Here is a 22,133-nt window from a genome sequence, read left to right on the forward strand (position 1 = left end):
GAAAGTATTTCTAATTCATGTAAAATGTCATTTTTATACTGTGGACCCAACATTTCTAGAGTAGATTTAAAAAACAAAAAAACTTTTCTTCCATTTAAGTATTTATCTATTATTTAATTAAGTTGGTGTGGTTTTAATGGTCACGGTGGGGTGTCTTTATCAGGAAGGAAAGCTGTAAAATCTACGAAAATACAGGTACAAGTCCAGAATTTCAGCCCTCCTTCACATTTTACAAAGCAGTCCAGAGTCCTTCGTTGGCCCGGTTGCTGAGTCCGGGGCGGTTTGATGTCACTAATCTACAGTATCAGCTTGTTTATCAATCTGGAAGCGGACCCCCAGAAGACAGCCAATCAAAAGCCTGACCAAACTCCCACCTAACCAATCAGAAGCGTCCTCAGTGAGACGCTGCATCTGTACCAAGTTGAACAGCGGAGCATCCTCTGTCGAAAGACATCTCGTTGGTAAGACAACCGTCACGTCGTCGCTCAAATGTCAAAAGCTGTAGTGCAGAGAAGCGCACTGTGTTTACCGGTTACCTTCTAGTTTGTTTCGGAAAGTAACTTTTTGCGTCAGTCAGAATCCTCATACATGATAGCAGCATGTTAGCGCGTTAGCTGCTAACATATAGCGGTAGCTTTTTTGGCGTTTATAGAGCGAGCATCTCCGCATCCCGTCTGTTATTATTTTAGCTCTTTGGAGGAGTGTCCACACTTCGAAGCTATGACTATAATAAAACACATTTCAGGTTTTGTTTACACATTGGCAACAGCGTTGGTTATCGTTTCTAAGATATTTTAAGTAACCCACATCTCGCGGCAGTCATTGTTTTGGAAAATAAACTTTTACTGATAAGCAGCTGCGTGCTGGGATTGCACTGTCTGCTGTGTTAACAGTAAGCTATGTAAGTGATGGGTTAGAGCCGTCTCTGTTTAGTACAATATGTGAAAGATTCATGTGGTGTTGAAATAATCGGAAAAACGAGTTTCCTGTGGGGACATTTTAAACGAATGTACACTCAGGCCTAGCAAACAACTTGGTAATTCGGAGAAATTTTAGTCCAAGACTTTCTCTAAAAAAAAAATCTATAGCAGATGAAAGTAAATAATTGATTGCAATTTTAATCAACATTTCAAGTTCGTGTTTTGTATGATGGTTTTTGCTAATCTTAGCTGCTCATATAGGATAGTAATAGTTGCTGTCTACTTATATTAGTCAGAAAAGTTGTTTTATAACAGCCATACTTGCAACAATGCAGATAAAGTGTTTATATACTGTGTGATTATGTTGAATATAAAAACACACCAAGCAATAAAATCGTATGAGATCAATGTAAAGGCGCATAAACACAACTTCAAAGTCCATATGAGTGCAAGACACCACTGCAGTGACTAGTCAGATAACATGGATCACATAAGTTAGGCAGGACACACAGATACATGTCTAAGAAAATCTTCTAAATGAAATGGAATGTGAAAGCGTAATGGAAACACCTGTGTTTTTTTTGTCTACAGAGATATAATGGGCCGCAGAAAGTCAAAAAGAAAGCCACCTCCCAAGAAGAAAATGACAGGTAACTTGGACACCCAGTTCACTTGCCCTTTTTGCAATCACGAGAAATCCTGCGATGTCAAAATGTAAGTATCGCTCCAAATTCTTTAAACATTCATGCATCGGGGGACATCCTGCCTAAAGTAACTGTCTCCTAGGGAACGAACCCGCAACACTGGAATTATATCCTGCAGCGTTTGCTTGGAGGAGTTTCAGACTCCCATAACATGTATCCTTTTAATCAACAAAAGATGCTGCCTGCTGCCAGGGATGTTTTATTTTGCTTTTTATTTAGAAGTATATTTCAAAAAGTATTAACTCTCCGAGGTCTAAGTTATCAGAGGTGGTTACTCGACCCCAACTTTATATTTTGGGAAAAGGGAAAACATACTTTTTTTTTTTTTTAACTAATCACTTGAACGATTACTTTCTTTGTTCTCTGGCTGCCATGACTTGTGACACAGACATGTGATTGCATAGAGTTAGGGTTGGGTTTGTCTGTGATGATGACTTAGACCTCAGAAGGTTAAATCCACTCTGCACTTGAATACAGTTCTGGATGCACATGCACATAAAGTACTTTCATTTAAAGTAATACATTTAAGGATTGATCAACTTTGATGCAGCATGTGTGTGTTGAATTTTTGAGCACTTGGTTTGGTCCTTAACCTTTTCTCAATAGATCTGTCCGAGCCGGTGGACGTCTACAGCGACTGGATCGATGCCTGTGAAGCAGCCAACCAGTAACATTCCTAACTGACCTTCTAACCTCAATTTCTGCTTCTTGAAGTAATTCCTGTTGAGCTAGCACAATGTAGCAAACATTTTGTTTTTCTCTTGAGTCACCTGGTGTTCCTAGTTTCTTTTAGGTTTGTTTTTTTCTTGCTGATTATGACACGTTACTCTGGCTGGGCCAGAGTGTGGCCATGTTCTTCTGACAGTAACATGTAGCTATAAAAAGATCAATGTAAATGTTTTCATATCTTATGTTAGTGAACTATTGTAGGACTTAACCTTCCCTTTTTTTGGACCAAATTGTTATATAGTAGTTTAAAATGTAACCTATGAAATATTTCTTTATATATCTTCTCTTAGATCGTTTCAAAGATTTATTTAGCATCTAGATGTTGACATATTTAGATTCTGGTGACACAATCATAGAATAACTTTTGTCACATGTAGATTTTGTTTATTTTTTCCCAACTGTGTCACTATTGCACTGAAAACATTTTTTCCTTTTGGACCAATTTATATTTTTACTGCTAGATTTTCCTTAAAAAACAAACAAACAAACAAACAAACAGACAAAAACAAAATCACTTCATGTATCTCTTGTACACTACTTTGATGTATTTGTGTACTTCAAGTTGCTGACAGTAGTAAGAAAATAAAGTCACGAAAATGCTTTGTGTGTTTTTATTGCACAAAGGTTTATGAATGCTTCATGTTTAGTGAAAAGCATATTGATAAAGAAACCAAGAGCCAGCATGTCAGGGTGAAATGTTAATGAATCTGTACTTGTCAGTGCCAGTATCAGCGGGTTAGTGATGATGAAAAATTAATATGCTGTTTAAAAAAATAAAACAAAACAAAAAAAACACTACATTCTTAGCTAGATTGTAAAGCTTGTACAACACTAGATGGCACACCTCTACAACTTATAAATCATGGAAGCTTTTGAATGATGGGGAGCTGAGAGGAGAAAAAGCATGCACCACTTTCTGTAATCCAAAGCCAGTCTGAAAGCCAGACAGCTGAAAGTAGCAAACAGTTTGAAATTGAGCTCAAATGGGATTTAAATGTTCTCGGGTTATTTCGCCCCAACAATCTCCAGCACGTAATGCTGCCAGATTTACCCCTCAGATCGAACAATTCGACTGAACCTGAAGGTCACTTCCTCTTTCATGCTGTTTTTGAGTGCATTAATGGTTAATGGGAAGAGTACATACAATAGCTAACCTAACTTATTAAAGGCACGCCCATCTTTGATGGTTAGGCTCTTCGTGTGATGAAGAGGTGATGGCTGTGCTATCCACCTGCTAAACTATTTATTTATTAAAATAACAGTCTTGGTGCTTATACAAACTGTGCTGTGTGTGTTGACTGTTTCGTTTTGGACAGCAGTCCTAGTTTGCAGCAGTCGTTTTGACATAAAAATAGTAGGGTAGCAGGCCTAGCCAACAGTTCTGTCCAAACTGACGTCAGTGAGGTTATCTAGAAAGCATATTCTCACTTTTCCATCACATGTATGATTTTATTTAAACTGGGATTAAAAAAATCTTTAAAAGTTTAAAATGTAAGCAAGAAATTTAACTTGCTTATACAAGCAGACATCCTGTGCACATATCATGAACCCTGTGATAGGCAGTGGGACCTCTAGCTTTACAAATAACGTTACATTCAAGACATTCGGTGGGTTAAACAGTATGATGTAGAATCCTTAAAAATTCTGCATATTTGTCATGACTCACATAAGGATATATCTGCAAGCGCATGGGTCTGCTTTGCTGTTGCTTTTCACAGCCAGAGGTGATCAAAAAATAAATAATACTTCATTATAGGTCCTGCTTATGAAAAATATCCCCCTGTGTGTGGTAAACTGTATCTGTGTTTTATTCTTTAAGTATAGCTAATAAATAAATGAAGTAAAAAGGAAAACCCTATCTGGACTGTACAGCAGGAGTGTCATCAAATGGAAAATATTTAAGTTTAGGTGCTCGAATGTGTAACTAATTGTTCGGGCATCATTCCAACACTGGTGGCGTGTGGCCAGGTAGAAGTGCAACAGTAAAGCCAAAGTTCCCAAAAGTCGAAATATTACAGGACTATTTTTTGCAGTGCAAAAACAACTGGTGACCACGTACCAAACTTCAATCTGGATACCACCACACCTGCACGTACTCCTTTATAAAAACCAGTGCACCGTGTCTCTCAGAACCTTTAAAAAAAAAAAAAAAAAAAAAAAAGACTCTGAAAATGCTCCACAACAAGCCATGTAAATGAGCCCTGCAAAAATGGCACAATGGGTAATTTAGCAGACTTAACATGACTATTTGTTAGCGCAGGTGCTCGCGGTGAAAAAAAAAAAGCAATGTCCGCACAAAAGCTGCGCATCGCGATCAGTCTGTGGACCCGGAGCTTATGTGTCATCCAAAGGAGTGGTATCCTGGAGCCTGCAGAGCTCTTAATGTGGACGTGTTCCAACTGGGTCAAAGTTCAATAGCACCAACTTGTTTCCCCTCCAGGAACTTTGCATATTTTGCTTCATTATGTTCAAACTGGACTGGTTACACGGGGGTAAAAAAAAAAAAAAAAAAAGAAATTTTCTAAATTACAATGCAAGTATAAAAAGCTTTAGGAAAATAAAAAAAAACTATAAATAGTAAAAGATCAAAGATCAAAAAGTCTGCTTCAGAGCGTGGTTATTTTTAGCTGTAACAATAACATCATAAACTAAAGCGACTGAACTTGGCCACCACATTTTTTTTTGTGACGGAAGGTCAGTGTAAACACATTTTTTCTCTTTTACTCACGGAAAGCCAAACAATAAGCTGAAGAGTCAAAAACTTGTTTATAAAAGACGGGAAATGAAGCAGACAATGACGTCAATCGATCTGAAAGGTCTGATCGTCGCAAGGACAGTCGCGGCTGGCTGGCTAAAGTAAAAGCAAAAAAAAAGAAAAAGAAAGGGGGGTGGGGGTTGGGGTGAGGGAGAGGGAGGTGGGAGGGAGGATGCTGCTGTCCATGGTTTTTCCCCTTAGTCAGAGTACTGGTTGTAGCCATCGAACTCCATCTCGCTCCCGTTGTTGCAGTTGGCCTCAGTGGGGTTGATGCAGTACTTGTTGTCGTAGACTTGGCGGGGCAGGCCATAAGTGGTCATGCCCTGTTGAGAGGCCCCTTTGTTTGTGCCCATCTGCAGAGAGATGGTGGTGGTGTCACAGTCCTCCAGCTTCAGGTTCTTGTCAAAAATATGCCTCCTGGTTCCTGGAGCCGTCATGCCGGACTATAGCAGAGAAAAGCAAGATGGAGGGCGCAGCGGTGTAAATACACTATACCGTTGCATTCACGACGGAGATGTGTTAACAAATCCAAAGATTCCACCAAAACTAATGAAGTGATCTGAGCAACCAATTTCTCTATATTTCAGCCTGACGTGTCTTAGTCCTCCAAATGCTATTAAAAAACAGTCAACAAGCACGAAGATGTGACTCACTAAGTGTCCTTATAATAAGATAGTCCAGTCAGAACCACATTAGTCAAAGAAAGAACAGTTATCAAATCTGTGATAACTGTCTGACTGTTTGGAGCTTCATGTATATGCACAAAAAGGCAAATGAGGGAGGGCAATACTGGCAACAGATGTGCAATCACTTAGATCGGACACAGTATGAAATGTAGGAGCTGAGGATGGAGGTGGGTTGCAAAGTGGCTTGCAGGAGTGCAGCAACTATGGTTAGACTAAACCCTGTCAGATCAACTCAAGTTGCAGTTCCACCTAACATGTTCTTAATGTGTCTTTTTAATAAGTGTATATATTTTGTGTAATAACATTTTATCTCTTTGATGCAACAATAAAAGGGATTTTGTTCATTTCAAGATACATTTTAAAAACGGCAATACATACTAACCATGCTAGAGCTATATCACCAAGAAACAAGTGTTACTTTAGTCTAAAATTATACATCTCTTCTCACCTGGCTGGCTCCCTTGTTGGTGCCCATCTGTAGGCTGATAGTAGATTGGTCAGGGGTGTCCATGCCTATTTTGGCATCATACAAATGGCGTCGTGTCCCATAAGAGGTCATGCCCTTTTGACTGGCAAACTGGTTAGTGCCCATCTAAATACAGAGGAAAACGACAGGATTTACATGACATGCAATGTAGTTGCCACGGTTATTCTTTGGAGTGTCTCCAAAAACATCACACTTTAGGATCACATATGAGGTGTGGTTATCGAACTGTCCATTCATTCATGCATTGTTCCTTGTTTGTTGTTAAAAAGTTGAGAAGACTGTTTGGGGAATATTCATTCAGCAAGAATCCAGCAGGGGGCACAATAACAACACACTGAGAACAGGCTTGGCCAGCAGAACAACGCTGCACCATGACAGCTTGGCCATAACACAGTACATTACACGTTTAGCCCTTTTGCCACTCTGACCTGCAGGCCTATGATGTTACGTCCCTCCCTGAGCTTCTCGGGAGCGAAGCGCCGCTGCTGTTTCTCTGCGTACTTCACGCCTATATCGTACTTCGAGTGGAAACCTTTGGACTTGGCCTGAGAGACAGAAGTGGTGGTGACAGAAAGGAAAAATGGTGGTAATAAGAATGCACTCTTCATACCCACATTGCTTTTATTAGATCCATGCTGTTGCCATGGAAATCTAAGCAAAAAAAAAAGTATCAAGATCAAATAATAATGTGCAGCCAGTGGTGATTTCAGCGAGATGCCGACGTATGTGAATGTGTGTGCACCGCCGCCCTCACCATTCCAGCCAGAGCGATGAGTGTGCACTGGACCTGAGTGTGGTTGACATTCTCAAACAGATCGTTGGCCTCAAAGATGTCGTGTGGCTTCAGGCCGTACTCCGTGATGGCACGGACGAAATTCCCTATGTTTTCCAGCTGAGAGAAAGAGCAAGAATACAGGCTGGAATAAGATCTTTTGGGCATTTATACATGCCTGGATATATTGGCAGAACAATGGTACTGGCCAGTCTGGCTCTGCTGACAGCTGTCAGCCTATTTTGCTATCGGCAAATAGTGACATTCAGCAAAAGGCAGAATGTCCAAAAATAATGTAATAAAAGATCTGAAAGGTCCTTTAAATTTTTTTAAACTAGATTTCTTTGTTTCCCTGGTACAAATGATGGGATCAATACAAACAAACAAAATAAACAATTAAAATATCTATCAGTATATCAACCAAATTAATATTATTTTAAACTCTTATGTTACCGGCCCAGAATTTCATAAGCAATGCATGCCTTTTACAAACTGTCTGAGTAGATCCTGTGTTTTTCTTCCTAGAATAAAACCTTGCATAGCAACAGAAAAATCTGTGACGGTTGCCATCTTGTAACACAAGAAGCTCTGCAGTTTCAGAAATGATCTTATTCGCCTTTTTTTGTGATCTCATGTCGGAACTGAGGCTACAGCTCGTGGGCAGTCAGCTTACCTTGGCACCAAGTATTAAGATTCAAGCTCAATAACTTTTGCTAAATATTGACTCTCTCGATTTGCGCCCATGCCCTTGGAGAGTGCGACTGTGTGACGGTCTGTGTGCATCTGCGGCAGTGTCAATATCACAGCGAGAACTTTCTGAAAGGCGTTTTAATCAACGCTTAAGAGCTCTGTTTGCTTTTTCCTGGTCCAATACTAGGCTAATAAAAGCTGTGCTAAGATGAGCCTCATTTGATATGGAAGCTACTTTATGGAAGGTAAATAAAAGTCTTTGTTGTCAGTGCGGGAGACAAACCAAGTTCCACTCTGTGTGGAAAACAGGCCTGAGTTTTGAGAGCTGGAGCATTACCTGGTGCCAGTTTTGACTGGAGTGGTTGATCTTTTTCACAGAGCCCGGCTGGAGAGCATTTATGAGCCTACAAAAAGACAGAGCGAGAGAGAGATTTGAAGAAAGTTCCTTCTTTAAAAAAAAAAAAAAAAAAAAAAAAAACCCAAGGTGGCGTCCATCCACTCACTCGCACAATAGTACTCCATCTTTCAGGCTATCCATGAAGCTGTCCCCGGTCCTTTTGCCAGTCACATCTTCAATCCACAGTCTCAGCTCCTCTTCCTTATGTGGGTCATATTTTCCTGCAAGCTGAGAAGCAGAACAGAGCAGAGATGATCGCTCAAACATGATATGAATTTAGATTTTTTTCTGGTTTTGTTGATTCAAAACAGTAAGACATTAAAAAATTAAATAAATAAAAATAAGACAGCTTCCCCTTTTATGGGCCCTGTAGAAGAACAAAGAGGCATTAATGTGTGTCTACAGTGAAATAATATCCAGTGGATCATATATACATTAAACATTTATATTGTATTTAGTGCGTATTAGACTGTGCCTGCTCTGACCAGAACAATGTAACTGTGTACAAGCTGTAAATATTCATCAAAGACAATGTTCTCCAGGCGCGCTAAGATAGTGCAAGGACATTGGTATTAGAAGCCTCCGTTTAGTCTTGGGACCTAGTTAAAACAAGGTCCAGTTTCAATCTCACCCAGGAGCAAAACTGTAAAACATCCAAACAAAATACACAAAAAAAGCAGAGCAAAATAAAGAAAGGCAACTTTGCAAGTGATACCATTTCAAATTATGCAGTGCTAGAAGGGCTTAATTATATTTCCTCATTCAGGGGGTCACGTTGGGGGTTACTGCATAGGGTCTGCTTTGCAGCATCGTTTTATTTTTTTCCCCCCCATCAGGTTTCTACTTCATCTGCTGGGCAACTTCTCTCCTCAAGAGACTGCCAACTGATGCATAGTGTTCAGAAAAATGTTATACAACTCACAACAAAATTTTACTTTTTGTAAACTGATTCAACTTAAGATTATTGTAGACTAAATCTAATGATATTTAGTCAACCAAAATTAAAAGAATTTAAAAGCCTAAATTATGACTCAAAGAATTTAACAGTTTAGTCAAAAGACTGACTAAAACTAAATCAAAACTGACACTGGTCGAGTCCTCCATTAACACAAAGAAGCCTTGATGTCTACAAATCTATGGGAAACGGTGGCTGGGTTTCCTTGACTTATGACCTCCATAAACACTTTTTCCAATGAGAATATGGTTCCAATTGCTTGTTTCCAAGTCTTATGGAACATATAGTGAAGTCCAAATATTGTCAGAAAGAGTGATAAAACAGGCCACACTTAAAGGCAGACCTGCTTTGTGACTGACAAGTTGCTGTGATGTGTGTTGTGTGTTTGAGAAGCTAAATCTTTATATTTTTCTGGGAAAAATGGCTGCTGCAATTTATTGAAGCATGCCAACATAAAGAAAAATGCTGTATATATGGTAACGTTTGTACAATTCTAACAAGCTTGAAAGTCAACTTTTGGTATGACCACCTGATCTCTCTTAGGCAGCTTTCTATAATTTCTTTAAGTAGGCTTCAGGAATAGTTCTCTAGGCTTCTTGAAGGACATTTCAAGCTCTTTTTTGATGTTAGCTGCCTTTTGTTCCATTCTCTGTCAAATTGATCCCACATTGCTTCAATAATGTTGACATCCCAGCTCTTGGGAGGCGAGTGCATAAATGATAAAGTTCTATTGTGTGTGTATGCTTTTATTGCATTCGCAGTGTCTTTGGGAGCATTGTCATGCTGAAAAATGTATCTGATTGGCAACAGCTTCTTGCCCTATGGTACTGAAAGGATCAAACTTGACAGTATTTTTTCAGTATTCATAATTCCATCATTTTTGACAAGATCACACCACTAGCTGAAATGTGGCCCTAACCTCCACCATGTTTTGCAGATGGCTTAACCCGCCCACTGTTATACCCCTCTCCTGACGTTCTCCATACATATTGAGATTATCTGAACCAAAAGTTTCAAATGCAGATTTATTGCTTCCTCAGACTGGCTTCCACTGATTTTCTTGTATAATGTGACATAGCCCAGCCTTTTCTTCCTGTTTCGGTTCTTTAAGAATGGCTACTTCTCAGCCATCCTTCCACTGACACCTTTTCTGATGAGATGGATTAAAAGGACCAGATACATCTTTCAGGTTCTGAGTCAGATCTTTGCTGGATTTCTTCCCCAGTTTCTTGATGTTCCTAATGACTTTTAGATAAAGTTTATCTGCTGAAGATATTATTTGTTTTTTTTCTTTTCTTTTCTTTTTAAGACCCGGCACTTTCTTTTGTTTACTTGTCCCTCCTTTTAAGGACACACAGGCTGAGCTTGCTACATTTTCAGCTAATAGCTCTTTGGGAATCACCTTGTTGGTGCAAAAATACAATTTTATTCCCCTCAAACTCATATATTTTGCAAATTTTATTTTATTATTTATCAAAAGAAACATGAACAAATTAGATGTTTCTTTGACAGGCTGCTAGTAACAAAATGCCAAAAGATACAATTTAAAATTGGTTCTTTTGGAAGTTGTCTGTTATGTGTCGACACAAGACTTTTTTTTTTAATGCTTGATGATTCAGAGGTCAGCATTAAGTGACTTAACAAACAAACAAAAACATTCCTCTGAAAATAGTCAGGTACAAGAACGGGACTGAAAATAAGTATAAAAAACAAAACAAAGAAAAACTCTGAAGAACGTAAAAAATATTCCTCAGGACCTCTTTTTAAAAAATGGCAACAAAGTTAGCCTCCTGGGAGGTAAAATATAAAGAAATGATGAGTGGCTAAAGAGTTTTGCGCATTACTGTATGAGATGGATTATTTAAGTGCACTAATTGAAAACTGGCCTCTCCGTTTTATCTCAAGGTGGAGTGCCTTCCTAAAGATTTATCAAGAAACTATGTATAATTTACACATATGTATAATAAAGTGTTATCATTCTTACTGATAGTTGAAAGTATAAGGATACTGTATGTGAGAAATTGGTATGAGAATAGTAGAGTCTGTAATCTAAAATACAACATTCAAATCCTTAAATACGTGAATAGCAGCTTCTTTCATGCCTCAGTTTCTCACAGAGGACGATGCTCCATATCTGAAAGTCTTACTATTTACTGAAAAATACTCTAAGCTGAGGTGCATAAAGAGAACAGGAAGGAAAATGAAATGTGGACATTTCTGCATGCAGAAACACACAGGCCTCTCCCTCTCTCGCTCCATGCATTTCCTTATTGGCACAAACACACTGCCCTAATACTTTGAATTCTGGCATGGGGGTTTAAGGCTGCCCCCCCCCTCACTGCACGCACACACGCACACACACTCTCAGCCCCTATTCCTGAATGTTCTGCAGATAAGTCTTCACAGTCTGGGATCAGCAGCCAACACAAACAAGTATTTCAAAGCAGCAGGGGATAGCGTGGACTCCAGTCCATCACACCAAACTTGGGAGAAACAGCTTTTCCTAAACACTCCTCCCTCTCCCTCTGCCTGTCTCGCTCTGTGTATTCGATTGGCTGCGCTCATATTTCTCCCTCACAATCTCTCTCCTTCTTCTTCTCTCCATTTGGGTTTTCCAGAATCTGCCCTTTTACAGCGAGTTGACTATTCAGGCACCCAATGTCCGATAAAGGCACACCAAGTCAACAGGTCCCCCTTCCAGTCGGGGGGAGTTTGATTTAATTGTGCTGTGTCTTTTGATTGCCGAACACCACTGCCACAATAAAAGCTATTTTAGGCATGAAACACACAGAGAGAACAGGCAAACAGAACAAAAAATTATCTAACTGTATACTGACGGATGTTATCGAGAGCATGTAACACTTGTAATTCCACCATGATTGGTAATTACAATAAATAAATAAATAAAAAGAATTAGTAACTGTAAGATCGAGCAAAAGCTATCAGAACATTATGCTAGCTGCCTTAGCTTAGCCAGCATTAGCTAAAAGTAGCCCCACGTGTGGCTGATCATACCAGACCAAGTAAGGCTGTGGCAGTAAATCTTCTGACTGCACTGAACTCCAGTTTGGTGCATTTCATTTCTTATGAATAGAACTTTTTATTTGATTAATGATGGGCTCTTTTTAAAGGGTTAAATAGTGGCACGTAACGCTAAAAAACCAGTACAACCAGTACAAGATTGTCAGCAAAGTGTGTCAGGATGTCAGTCACGTGAAAAGTCAAATGAATTACTCTGAAGAAAACTTAATAATAAATCATCATCCCTGAGGGGACACCCAGTATCAATATATAAAGTCAGTTTTGCAGATAACTGAGGTGAGCCCATGTTTGTCTGCTTTATATACAGTTAGGCAAATACTACAGTATATTGATTCTAAAACCATGGGTTGGCCCTTTCCTGAAGATTTGAAATAAAGGATTAACAAGACATTGTAGGATGATTAATAAATGAGAAGAAATAAAGCAATAGCTCTGTAATTCTTTTATAGTTATAATAATTTAGATTTTTGAACAATAAACTTAAAAGGGAAAATAAGAAAAAGCCCCCAGTAACCCCAACATTTTCACAGGGATCAATAAGACCAAGAGGTTTAGCAATTGCTGGCTTCATCTCCATTGATGTATTGCATGTTTGAGATTTATCACTTCGTTTTATGAGTAAATTTTCTGCTAATTTGGTGTTTTCTTCAGATGTTTTGTACTTCAAATAAATATATATTCAGTAATCTTAGAGCTTACAGCCAATTTTATTTAAGGAGTCACACTGTGCGGCTACAGCATGGATTTATTAAGAAAACACATTTAATGGGATTTTGAAATATTAACCTTACACTCAAAGATCAAACTGATAGCCTGCCTTAAAGCACAACTTGTCCCAAAAAAAAAAAGTGGACTGCCCTGAACTGTATAGTGGTGAGTTCAAAAACAAGTGTAACAATAGGAAAGAGCAACAAAGTGCCAGTAAGCTGAAGCAGCCATGTCACACACGTCACCTACACAGCAGTTTGCAGGAGGAAAAACTGCCAGCGTTTGTCACCATAAGCTAACGGTCAGTTCGAACCAAGTAGGGCTGCGCAGCTAAACTCTGGGTGTACTGACTGTGGCAGTGGACTGTGACAGAGAAAATTAAACAGGCTCACAAGAATGGCTCCAAAGCTTTGCTACACTATCACAGACCATTTGCCGTAACCGCTGGTGTAAATACGCGAGTTGAGCTGTTAGTGCCTGATATGTGGATTTCCGCCCCTCCCTCATTTATTTGTTTGCATCGAGTCTCCTTGGATTCACTGTGTGAACTACTGGCATGGCCTTGTCTTTGCTATCTATCGCCTATCTGTCCCCTGTCCACCTGTGTTCTATCAGGACAGTGTTTTGTCATTCTTGACTTGGATGTAAACTGTTTAGAGCGAGCACACTTTCTCAGGTTCCAAGTCAGAGCCCAGTCACTCCATAAAAGGCCATTAGATGATGATCATGTACCTGTCAGTCTTTCTGCTGCATCTCTGCCCCTCTCTGATGTCACGCTGCTGGAACGCAGCATCCCGCCATTACTCTCATTTAAGCCCTTAGGCTTAAATAAAAATTGTATATCCCCCTCCCCCCCAACACACACACACACACACACACACGACCCTACTTCTCAATTTCCACTCACCGTGTGTACGTGATCGGCTTGGAAATAGCACAGTGGTGTCGGTAAAATAGCAGCCTGACTGCTGAAAGGAATGCGGGCTTCATAGAGTGTGCTGCACCTCTGCATGAGACTAAAGCACAGCTGAGAGATGGCACCATTCAGGGAAGAGGCCAGGGCAATGATGATTATAATGATGATGATCTGGGTATTGGAACAGTCACAGGCTGACCTTTGTCATTCTGGCTATTAGCAGCTGTGACTCATCCAAACATACAGAGTCACTGCTGTCACCGCACAGGCAGAAAATCCCAGTAATTTTATTCACACTCACTAAGTGAACACGGCCTAGCTTCCCCACAATGGTGACAACACAAAAAAGCTTGAAAAACAGGATTGTGCATGTTTATCCTTACCTAGGTACAAACTGATTTAAAGGTGGAATGTGAGTCAACACTTGTCAGGTGATCCGGCCAGTTTTTTTAAAAAATAAAAAAAATCCAGTAATATAATGTGCAATGGCACAACACAGATAAGTTCCACCTTGCCAAAATAGTGAGAAATTAATTTTTCAAAGTGATATATATATTATATTGGGTATATTAGCAACAATATTCCACATCCCAAAATAAATACTCTCACTGACCTAATCATTACAATCTTTCAAAGCTTACTGAATGTAATACTTGTGTCATATGTAATTATGTATATGGAACTGCTTTCCAGTTTGCTCTCTCACATGCACATCCATTTACGTCTAGGAAAAGGTTCATAAAAGGTGGAGGATGTGAATTTTAATGTAGTATAATTAGTGAGGGGTGCACACTCACTAATGATACACTAAGTTTTTAATGTTGGCGTGTGTGTAGTTTGCATCTAATTTCTCTGTTCAATCCCCTTTCTCACTGCACAGTGCAGCTTCAAGCTCAGCCTTTGTTAGATCACACCTTCTTCCATGTTTCAGTCACTTTTTGATTTCTCTGAGGGGAGATCAGCCAAACAACAATAACAGAGCACGTCCTCCACCATGTGCTTCACTCCAGCACACTATAAAGCCCTGACCCTGCATAATCGCACGAATTATTTGGCCACTAAAGTCTGTTTTCTGCTCCAAAACAATCACCTCCTTCACTATGTGATCTCTTACCAAAAGACAGAAGTGTGTCACCGCAGCGGTTTTCCCAAGCCCACGCAACGTGAGATTAAACTGGAATGAGATCACATCACCGATGATATCTCTCCCCCCCCCCCCCCCCCCCTCGGTGTAACATTAAGTTACATGTAGGAGTTCCTTTCCAACTGTTTGATGCAGAGCCACAGGCAGCAACACAACAGCAGGTGTATTTATCTCTACGTCTTTTGCTGCGAGCTGTTTCAACATACTGGACAATAAAAGCAGCCACAAACCCTCTCTTCTGTTTCTTTGTATCACAGTTAGTTTTGTTGGAAAAACTGCCTATTTACATCAAGCATAGAGAGCTTGTTGTTTACTTTGCTATTATACTGCGTAGATCAACCTGTTACTGACCCTTTGTGGACCTCTGACCCCACCAGAGGAGCCCATGCTTCACCTACAGCGTCCAAACACACTCTGGATAACTAATATTTAAAAAAAGAAAGAAAACATACCTTACTCTTGACCTCGGCGGAGAGTCCGAAGGCTGGGCCGCTCCTGAAATGTGTTGTCATTCTGTCGGGTTTTCTTTTCTTTTGGCTATTTACAGTGGAGCTAGGGGAGAGCTTTAAAAATGGAGAAGCAGGTTAGAGCTCTCTGTCCAAACAAGGCAGGGAAAGCACGCAGAGAAAGTCCCCAAAAAATCCGCGGGTATCTTTTACCCCCCTTTTCTTTTCTTTTTATTAATAATATTATTATTCGCCCCAGTCGTGCTCGGACCTGCTGGTGGAGGCTTTTGGACAACTTTCCAACACTTTTCCGAATGTTTTTAAAACTCTTCCCATGTGTGTGCTCTCTGATTGGCCGCGAACTCCGTCCAATCCGGACGCAGCCCCATCACGGAGGGGAGTGATGTCACCGCTCGGGTATTGGATTTAATCAGTGTCACTTTTTCCACCTTCATACCGGTCCGGGATAATTCACACGTGTGTTAATATGCAGTTTGAAGGAGTTATGTCATTGCCATGTTCAGATCAATTTCTGTTTTTACTCAAGGTCTTAAAAGGAAATTCACGTTGCAGTAACATTTAATTCAGTAATATGAATAATTAATGGACATCTATAGCCTAGATAACTGCAATACAATCTTACAGTAACATATTAGAAAAGGAAGTCTTAAAACATCTTAAAAATACACGCTCAGATATATAAAAATACTAATATATGTCTAAAACTGGTCTACTATGTTAATAGAACTACTAAAACACATTATTACCAAAATTGATTAATCACCCATCATTGAATTCAGGTGTTCCAATCACTTTCATGGCCACAGATGTATTAAATCAAGCACCTAGGCATGCAGAGTGCTTTTTCAACCACGGGTCGCTCTCAGGAGCTAACTGAATTCCAGTGTGGAACTGTGATAGGATACCACCTGTGTTATATATCCAGTTGTGAAATTTCTTCTGTATTAAATATTCCAAATTTCATGTGGCCATCAGTTTAGCTCAAGAACAGTGCATAGAGAGCTTCATGGAATTGGTTTCCATGGCCGAGCAGCTGCATCCAAGCCGCATATTGCAAAGCACAACACTAAGTGTTGTTTGCAGTGGTGTAAAGCATGAGTGATGAATTGTGCTTCTCAGTCTGGTATTCCGATAGACGAGTTTGGGTTTGGCAGTTGTCAGGAGAACAGCACTTGTCTAACATCGTCATTGTGCCAAGTGTAAAGTTTGGTGGAGGGGGATTGTGGTGTGGGGCTGTTTTTCAGGATTCCGGCTCAGCCCCTTTGTTCCAACGAAAGGAACTCTTAATGCGTCAGCATACCAAAACATTTTGGACAATTTCATACCCCCAACTTAGTAGGAACAGTTTGGGGATGGGCCCTAATATAAGTGTGCACATTCTAATATAAGTGTGCACCAGTGCACAAAGCAAGACCCATAAAGACATGGATGAGTGAGTTTGGTGTAGAAGAACTTATTTGGCGTGCAAAGAGTCCTGACCCCAACCTGACAGAACACCTTTGAGATGAATTAGAGTGGAGGCGGTGAGCCAGGCCTTCTTGTCTAATATCAGTTAGTGTCTGACTTCACAAAAGTGGTTCTTGAAGAAACGACGACTATGACTATTTTTGGCCATATAGTGTATGTAATATACCAAGCAATGATAAGCGTGGTGCATAGTTGGTGAAAAAGAGCTGTACGAGCCTACAGCTAAGCAAACCTTTGAGATTAATGCTAACAATCAGCACACTAACATACTCACAATGAAAATACTAACATGTTTTGCAGGTACTGTTTGCTCTGTTCTGTATCTTAAATTATCATGTTAGCATTTGCTAATTAGTACCCAACACAATGCAAAATGGAGGTTGGTGAGTGTGGGAGGGAAAGAATTTTACCACTACCCTCCAGTGACCCTATCAGATCCTAAAATTAGTCAAATACAACCTCAGATGAACAGTAAAACATTATATATTACACTGATTTTTTTATTCAACAAATGCTAAGCTAAAATGCAGACACAGTATGTGAAAAAGTGCTCCCAAGTTGCTTCTCCTACAGCAGTCAGGCACTGATCAAGCACTTAATCAATTTATCATCAACATGTGTGAGCATCATCAGTTGTGTCAGTTTGCTTACTGGTCTGGAGTGTTCAGGTGTGTGTTTACACGATGTCTAGGAGGAAAGACATCAGCAATTATCTTAGAAAAGCAACTGTTGATGTCTGTCAGTCTAGGAAGGGTTTTAAGGCCGAATCCAAACAATTTGAAGTCCATCTACTCTGAAGAAGATTATTCAAAACATGCAACACCATTGCCAATCTTTCTACGAGTGGAAATCCAAGCAAATTCAGCCCGAAGTCAGATTGTGCAATACAGAAAATAAAAGAGCTACGTGTCAGACTCTACTGGCTTCTGTTAGCATGTTAAATGTGAAAGTTCAGTTAGAAAAAGACTGAACAAAAACGTCTTGTTTCGAAGAGTTGGCAAGAGAAAGCCTATTCAGTCTAAAAAGAAAATGGCAGCACGTTTTCGGTTTGCAAAGTATATTCTGAACAAATCACAGACTTGTGGAACAACGTCCTTTGGACAAAAACACCTAAGTGGAGATGTTTGGCCAAAATGTGGAGCTCTATGTTTGAAGAAAACTAAACATAGCATATTAATACAAACCCCTCATACCAACTGTTTGTTGTTGAGTTGGCCATCAGCTCCTCTGTATACCGAAGTATTTCACAGTCAAGGCCATTAGTCTGACAGCTAAAGCTTGGATGAAATTAGGTCATGCAACAGGACAATGATCCCAAGCACAAGAGCAAATGTACAACAGAATAACTGAAAAAAAGAAAAGAATCAGTTGTCTCTACAAGGTGATGAATCGTGGGTTGTGTGTAGTTTTCACACATGGCTTATGCATTTTGTCTCAGTTTTTGTAACCGTGTGTAATGCATGGTGATGTTGTTCGTGTCAGGTTGTTTTTAAATCACTTTAGAACCTGTTAAAGATCAGATAATGTTTATTATATTTATTACAGTTAAAAAGGTGTATTTTCTCTTTCACATGGCAATACATAGACCAAAATCAGTATAAACCTAGTGCTATCATAGGTTTGATTGAATTAGGTCCATTAGCGTAAAGAGTTTATAGAAGTCCTTGATGCGTGTCTTACCCTCTCTCTCTCTCAGCTTTCCTGTCTATCATCACTGTTGCTAACCAAGAAATGCCAAGAAAAGAATATTTTTTTTAAAAAGCCAGTAACTTAGGAGGCTGTAGATGACATTGGCCTTGGCTCAGGCGATAGAGCGGGCTATCTCCCAATCTGATGGCTGGTGGTTTGATTCCTGACTCCTCCAGTCTGCATGTTTAAGTGTCCTTAAACAAGTTGAAGAGTGTGGATGTTAGACAAGTCACAGAATCAAAGCACTGTTTGAATAAAAGCGTGAACTGGTGAATGAGGCTTGTGGCAGAAAGTACTAATGAGTGTTCAGGTAGAGTAGAACAGCATCAGTCAATCTACCATCTGTAGAATTAAGTATTTTGTTCAATGTAGTTTACAATCGCGCCAAGTTGTGTGAATTTAAATGTGGCAAAGCGACCTAACCATGAGGTTTGTAGTTTCTTAATCGACACAATCGTCCTCAGCTGACTGAAGTAATCAGAACACTTAAAGGACTGGTTCTGGCTGAAATTTAAAGTTTTGCTATTGATTTTGAAGACAACATTCCAGAACAGATCTGAAATGTTTGACAGGATCCAATGAGTGTTTCCATGTTAGTTTTCAAGCCAACATAACAATAATGGATTGCATTTATATAGCGCTTTTCTAGACACTCAAAGCGCTTTACAATTCCTCTATTCATTCACTCTCACATTCACACACTGGTGGAGGCAAGCTACAGTTGTAGCCACAGCTACCCTGGGGCAGACTGACAGAAGCGAGGCTGCCATATCGCGCCATTGGCCCCTCTGGCCAACACCAGTAGGCGGTAGGGTGAAGTGTCTTGCCCAAGGATCCAATGACCAGGACAGACAGAGCTGGGGATTGAACCGACAACCTTCGGGTTACAAGATGAGCTTCCCAACCCCCTGAATCACGGTCGCCTCAAACCCCAAACATGGATGAGAAGTTATCAAAATACTTTGTTATGTCAAAGAATAGAGTGCTCATGCCCGTACACTGCTGTGGGACTTTTTTTTCCCGCATGTTTGACGTGTGTTTGACTGTGCGTAAAAGCTACTGTAGTGTGCCTGACGTCACCCTGGGAACAATGAGGTGGTTTTCCTGTTTTACTCCAGAGCGTTAACGCTTCTTTCCCCCATAGGCGGGCAGACGACAAGGAAAGGAATGCAGCAGATTCAGGGGGGTCTGTGTAACAGGGAGCCAGGGAGGACAGGGAAAGCGACTCCCAAGTAGCATGATTCATTCCCTCTTCTCTCTTTTGAGTGTATTTGAACGTTAAGATTATTGCTGGCATGCCAGACTCAGAGAGGAACGTTCTGGAAAAGCCAGAGATGAATGAAAAAGAGAGGAACAAAGAGCAGGATGTGTGGCTGTGGTGGTTGGGATACCCAATAAAAGAGTGCAAATAACTATTGGATATACACTGTTACACCGTAGCAATGCAAGGGCTTCTAGTCAGACAGTGGCAGATTTATACAGACCCAGCTGAAATTAATTAGTGCAGAGCACTGGTCTGCATGAGAGACTTTTGGAGACCACAGTGGGATTAGCATGTTCACAGTCTAGCATGCCATAGCTACAATCTGTCATGGTAATCCAAAGACTGAAAACACACATCACAGGACCGAAAAGTTCCTTCTCAGTTTCAGGAGTTTAGAACACAATTGATATCCACCAAGACGGTCCAGTGTTGATCAAGGGAAAATAGTGGGTCTAATGGCAAAATTTTCCCTCCATATAATGATGATTATATACAGGAAGGCATAACTGTTTCTGTTATTCTTTGACAAGGTTTGAATTCCATTAGCTTAAAGGAATCATTAAGAATGTGGTAAAGGAGCCATGTGGTTGCTTTTCATAATTCAGCTGGTGGAGGAGTCCAAACAGTCGGTGCTCAGTGGAGCCTGATTGACTTGCTGTAGAATACCAGAATTGGCAGGTCAACCTCTGACGCCCTTTGCTTTTCACAGATGTGAGCAGGTTCACCCTGAGCACATGTGACTGGTGTGAAAAGGTCTCGAGAAGTTGAGGAGAACCTTGTACTACCTGTAACATCGGTTCGTGTGACCAGTTTGGTGATGGGTCAGCGATGGTCTAGGCAGGCATATCCATGGAGGGACACACATAGGGTGCCGTAGCCTGACCTCTACAGGTTAGGCTACTGCACCCTAACTGTGTCAAGATGAAATTCTTTGGATCCAGTGTCAAACACTACACAGGTGCAGTGGTTCCTGGGTTCCTACTAGTGCATGACAATCCTCAGCTTCCTGTGGGAAGAGCATAGAGGCAGTCGCTGTAAGATGAAGGAATTGATACCATGGACTAGTCCCCACACTTGCCTGACTTAAATCCAAGAGAACACCTCTGGGACATTATGTTTTGAGTTCCATGAACTCAAAGTTGCTCCAATGACATCTCAGTAGCTTGAAAGCATTTAGCTTCATGTGCAGAAAGTGGCCATTGTCCATAGCATTAACCATGGACAATGACCATGGTTAGCCATGCTCATTTGGATGACCTCTGGGTCAGCTGATGGAGGAATCTTAACAGTATGTTGACTGAAATTGAATTCAAATAGCACTTGTTTTATACACTATAAGGACGGAAGGAGAACCTACACAGTACACCTACAGGAGCTTTTATGACATTCATTGTGAATTGGTTCCTCTTTGTGGCTATAACAGCTTCCACTCTTTTGGGAAGTTTTCCTACTGGATTTTGGAGTGTTCCTGTGGAAATCTTCTGCCCATTCATCCCAAAGAGCGTTTGTAAGGTCAGACTTTGATGTTAGACGAGAGAGCCTGACTCACAGTCTTCATTCTAGTTTGTCCCAAAGGTACTTTATAGGGTTGATGTCAGAGATCAGTGTAGTCCTATAAGGTTCTTACAAATAAAACTTATCCAACAATACATTGCCATTAACAGAAAAGTGCCTTCCTTAAAAACTCACACAACATCTAAAGCATTAAGATTTCCCTTCACTGGAACTAGGGGCTCAAACCAACTCTGGAAAAACAACCGAATACCATTACTGAATTCAGTGATAGAGGTGTGTCACCCAGTACTGCTGCTGCCCATACTTACTATATCAAGCATATTCTGTAATGAATCGTGTAACAGTTGCATTTTGGGCTTGTTCTATTGAAAAAGAAAGTTTGGAATTTTGTGGCAAAATCAATGCAAACTGAGAGAGTAAAGGGAAATTTAATAAGGATGTAGCTCGCAGTGAGGCTGCAAACATTTCAGTACCTGTTGGTGCTCAATTTCCACGTTGTAATTTAAGACATACTTTTGTTTGTTTGTTTGTTTCTTAGAATGCATGTCTTTTTGGAGCAGACTTATTTGTGGAAGAAATACAAACTTGAAGAAGGCTTTAAATTATTTGTTAAAAAGTTTGTTAAGGTGTCAGCTAATTTGCTAAAATGCCAGCTAAAGCAATTAGATGCTGCCAAAAGGCAAAATATAGCATCCAGTTGCAGGGATGGCTATTCAGTCTCCTCTGGAAGAATTCCTCTGCAAAGCACTAAACCCCCAATTTTGTCCCAGAGGTCACAAGTAGCACTCAATATTGTAGCTTGCTGCTATCTGTTTGAAGTGTATGT

The 22,133-nt window shown here is 40.2% G+C and overlaps 2 protein-coding genes across 2 annotated transcripts; one reads left to right on the plus strand and one right to left on the minus strand.

Annotated features, from left to right (window-relative positions):
• The first annotated feature begins 392 nt into the window (after positions 1 to 392).
• elof1 (elongation factor 1) lies at positions 393 to 2,849 on the plus strand. Its single transcript, XM_006805035.2, has 4 exons — positions 393 to 461; positions 1,512 to 1,634; positions 1,707 to 1,777; positions 2,231 to 2,849. Exons 2-4 carry the CDS (start codon positions 1,519 to 1,521, stop codon positions 2,293 to 2,295), a joined length of 252 nt encoding a protein of 83 aa, XP_006805098.1. The 5' UTR covers positions 393 to 461; positions 1,512 to 1,518; the 3' UTR covers positions 2,296 to 2,849.
• On the minus strand, positions 1,647 to 15,620 carry cnn1b (calponin 1, basic, smooth muscle, b). The gene is made up of 7 exons (XM_006805037.3): positions 15,358 to 15,620; positions 8,247 to 8,368; positions 8,081 to 8,147; positions 7,036 to 7,173; positions 6,710 to 6,826; positions 6,243 to 6,386; positions 1,647 to 5,551 (listed from the first exon to the last, which is right to left on the minus strand). Exons 1-7 carry the CDS (start codon positions 15,415 to 15,417, stop codon positions 5,306 to 5,308), a joined length of 894 nt encoding a protein of 297 aa, XP_006805100.1. The 5' UTR covers positions 15,418 to 15,620; the 3' UTR covers positions 1,647 to 5,305.
• Between the last annotated feature and the right edge of the window lie 6,513 nt (positions 15,621 to 22,133).

Source organism: Neolamprologus brichardi, chromosome 4, assembly GCF_056152115.1.
Source record: "Neolamprologus brichardi isolate AB-2024 chromosome 4, ASM5615211v1, whole genome shotgun sequence".
NCBI lineage: Eukaryota > Metazoa > Chordata > Actinopteri > Cichliformes > Cichlidae > Neolamprologus > Neolamprologus brichardi.

What these genes read in the sequence shown, in the direction of transcription:
- elof1 (XM_006805035.2), top strand. Translation starts at nt 1,519, where the DNA reads ATGGGCCGCAGAAAGTCAAAAAGAAAGCCACCTCCCAAGAAGAAAATG. An exon ending in AAATCCTGCGATGTCAAAAT is followed by an intron (nt 1,635 to 1,706) that starts GTAAGTATCGCT and finishes ACTGTCTCCTAG; the next exon opens with GGAACGAACCCGCAACACTG. An exon ending in GTTTCAGACTCCCATAACAT is followed by an intron (nt 1,778 to 2,230) that starts GTATCCTTTTAA and finishes TTTTCTCAATAG; the next exon opens with ATCTGTCCGAGCCGGTGGAC.
- cnn1b (XM_006805037.3), bottom strand. Translation starts at nt 15,417, where the DNA reads ATGACAACACATTTCAGGAGCGGCCCAGCCTTCGGACTCTCCGCCGAG. An exon ending in TCATCGCTCTGGCTGGAATG is followed by an intron (nt 6,827 to 7,035) that starts GTGAGGGCGGCG and finishes TCTGTCTCTCAG; the next exon opens with GCCAAGTCCAAAGGTTTCCA. An exon ending in CCAACAAGGGAGCCAGCCAG is followed by an intron (nt 5,552 to 6,242) that starts GTGAGAAGAGAT and finishes TCTCTGCTATAG; the next exon opens with TCCGGCATGACGGCTCCAGG.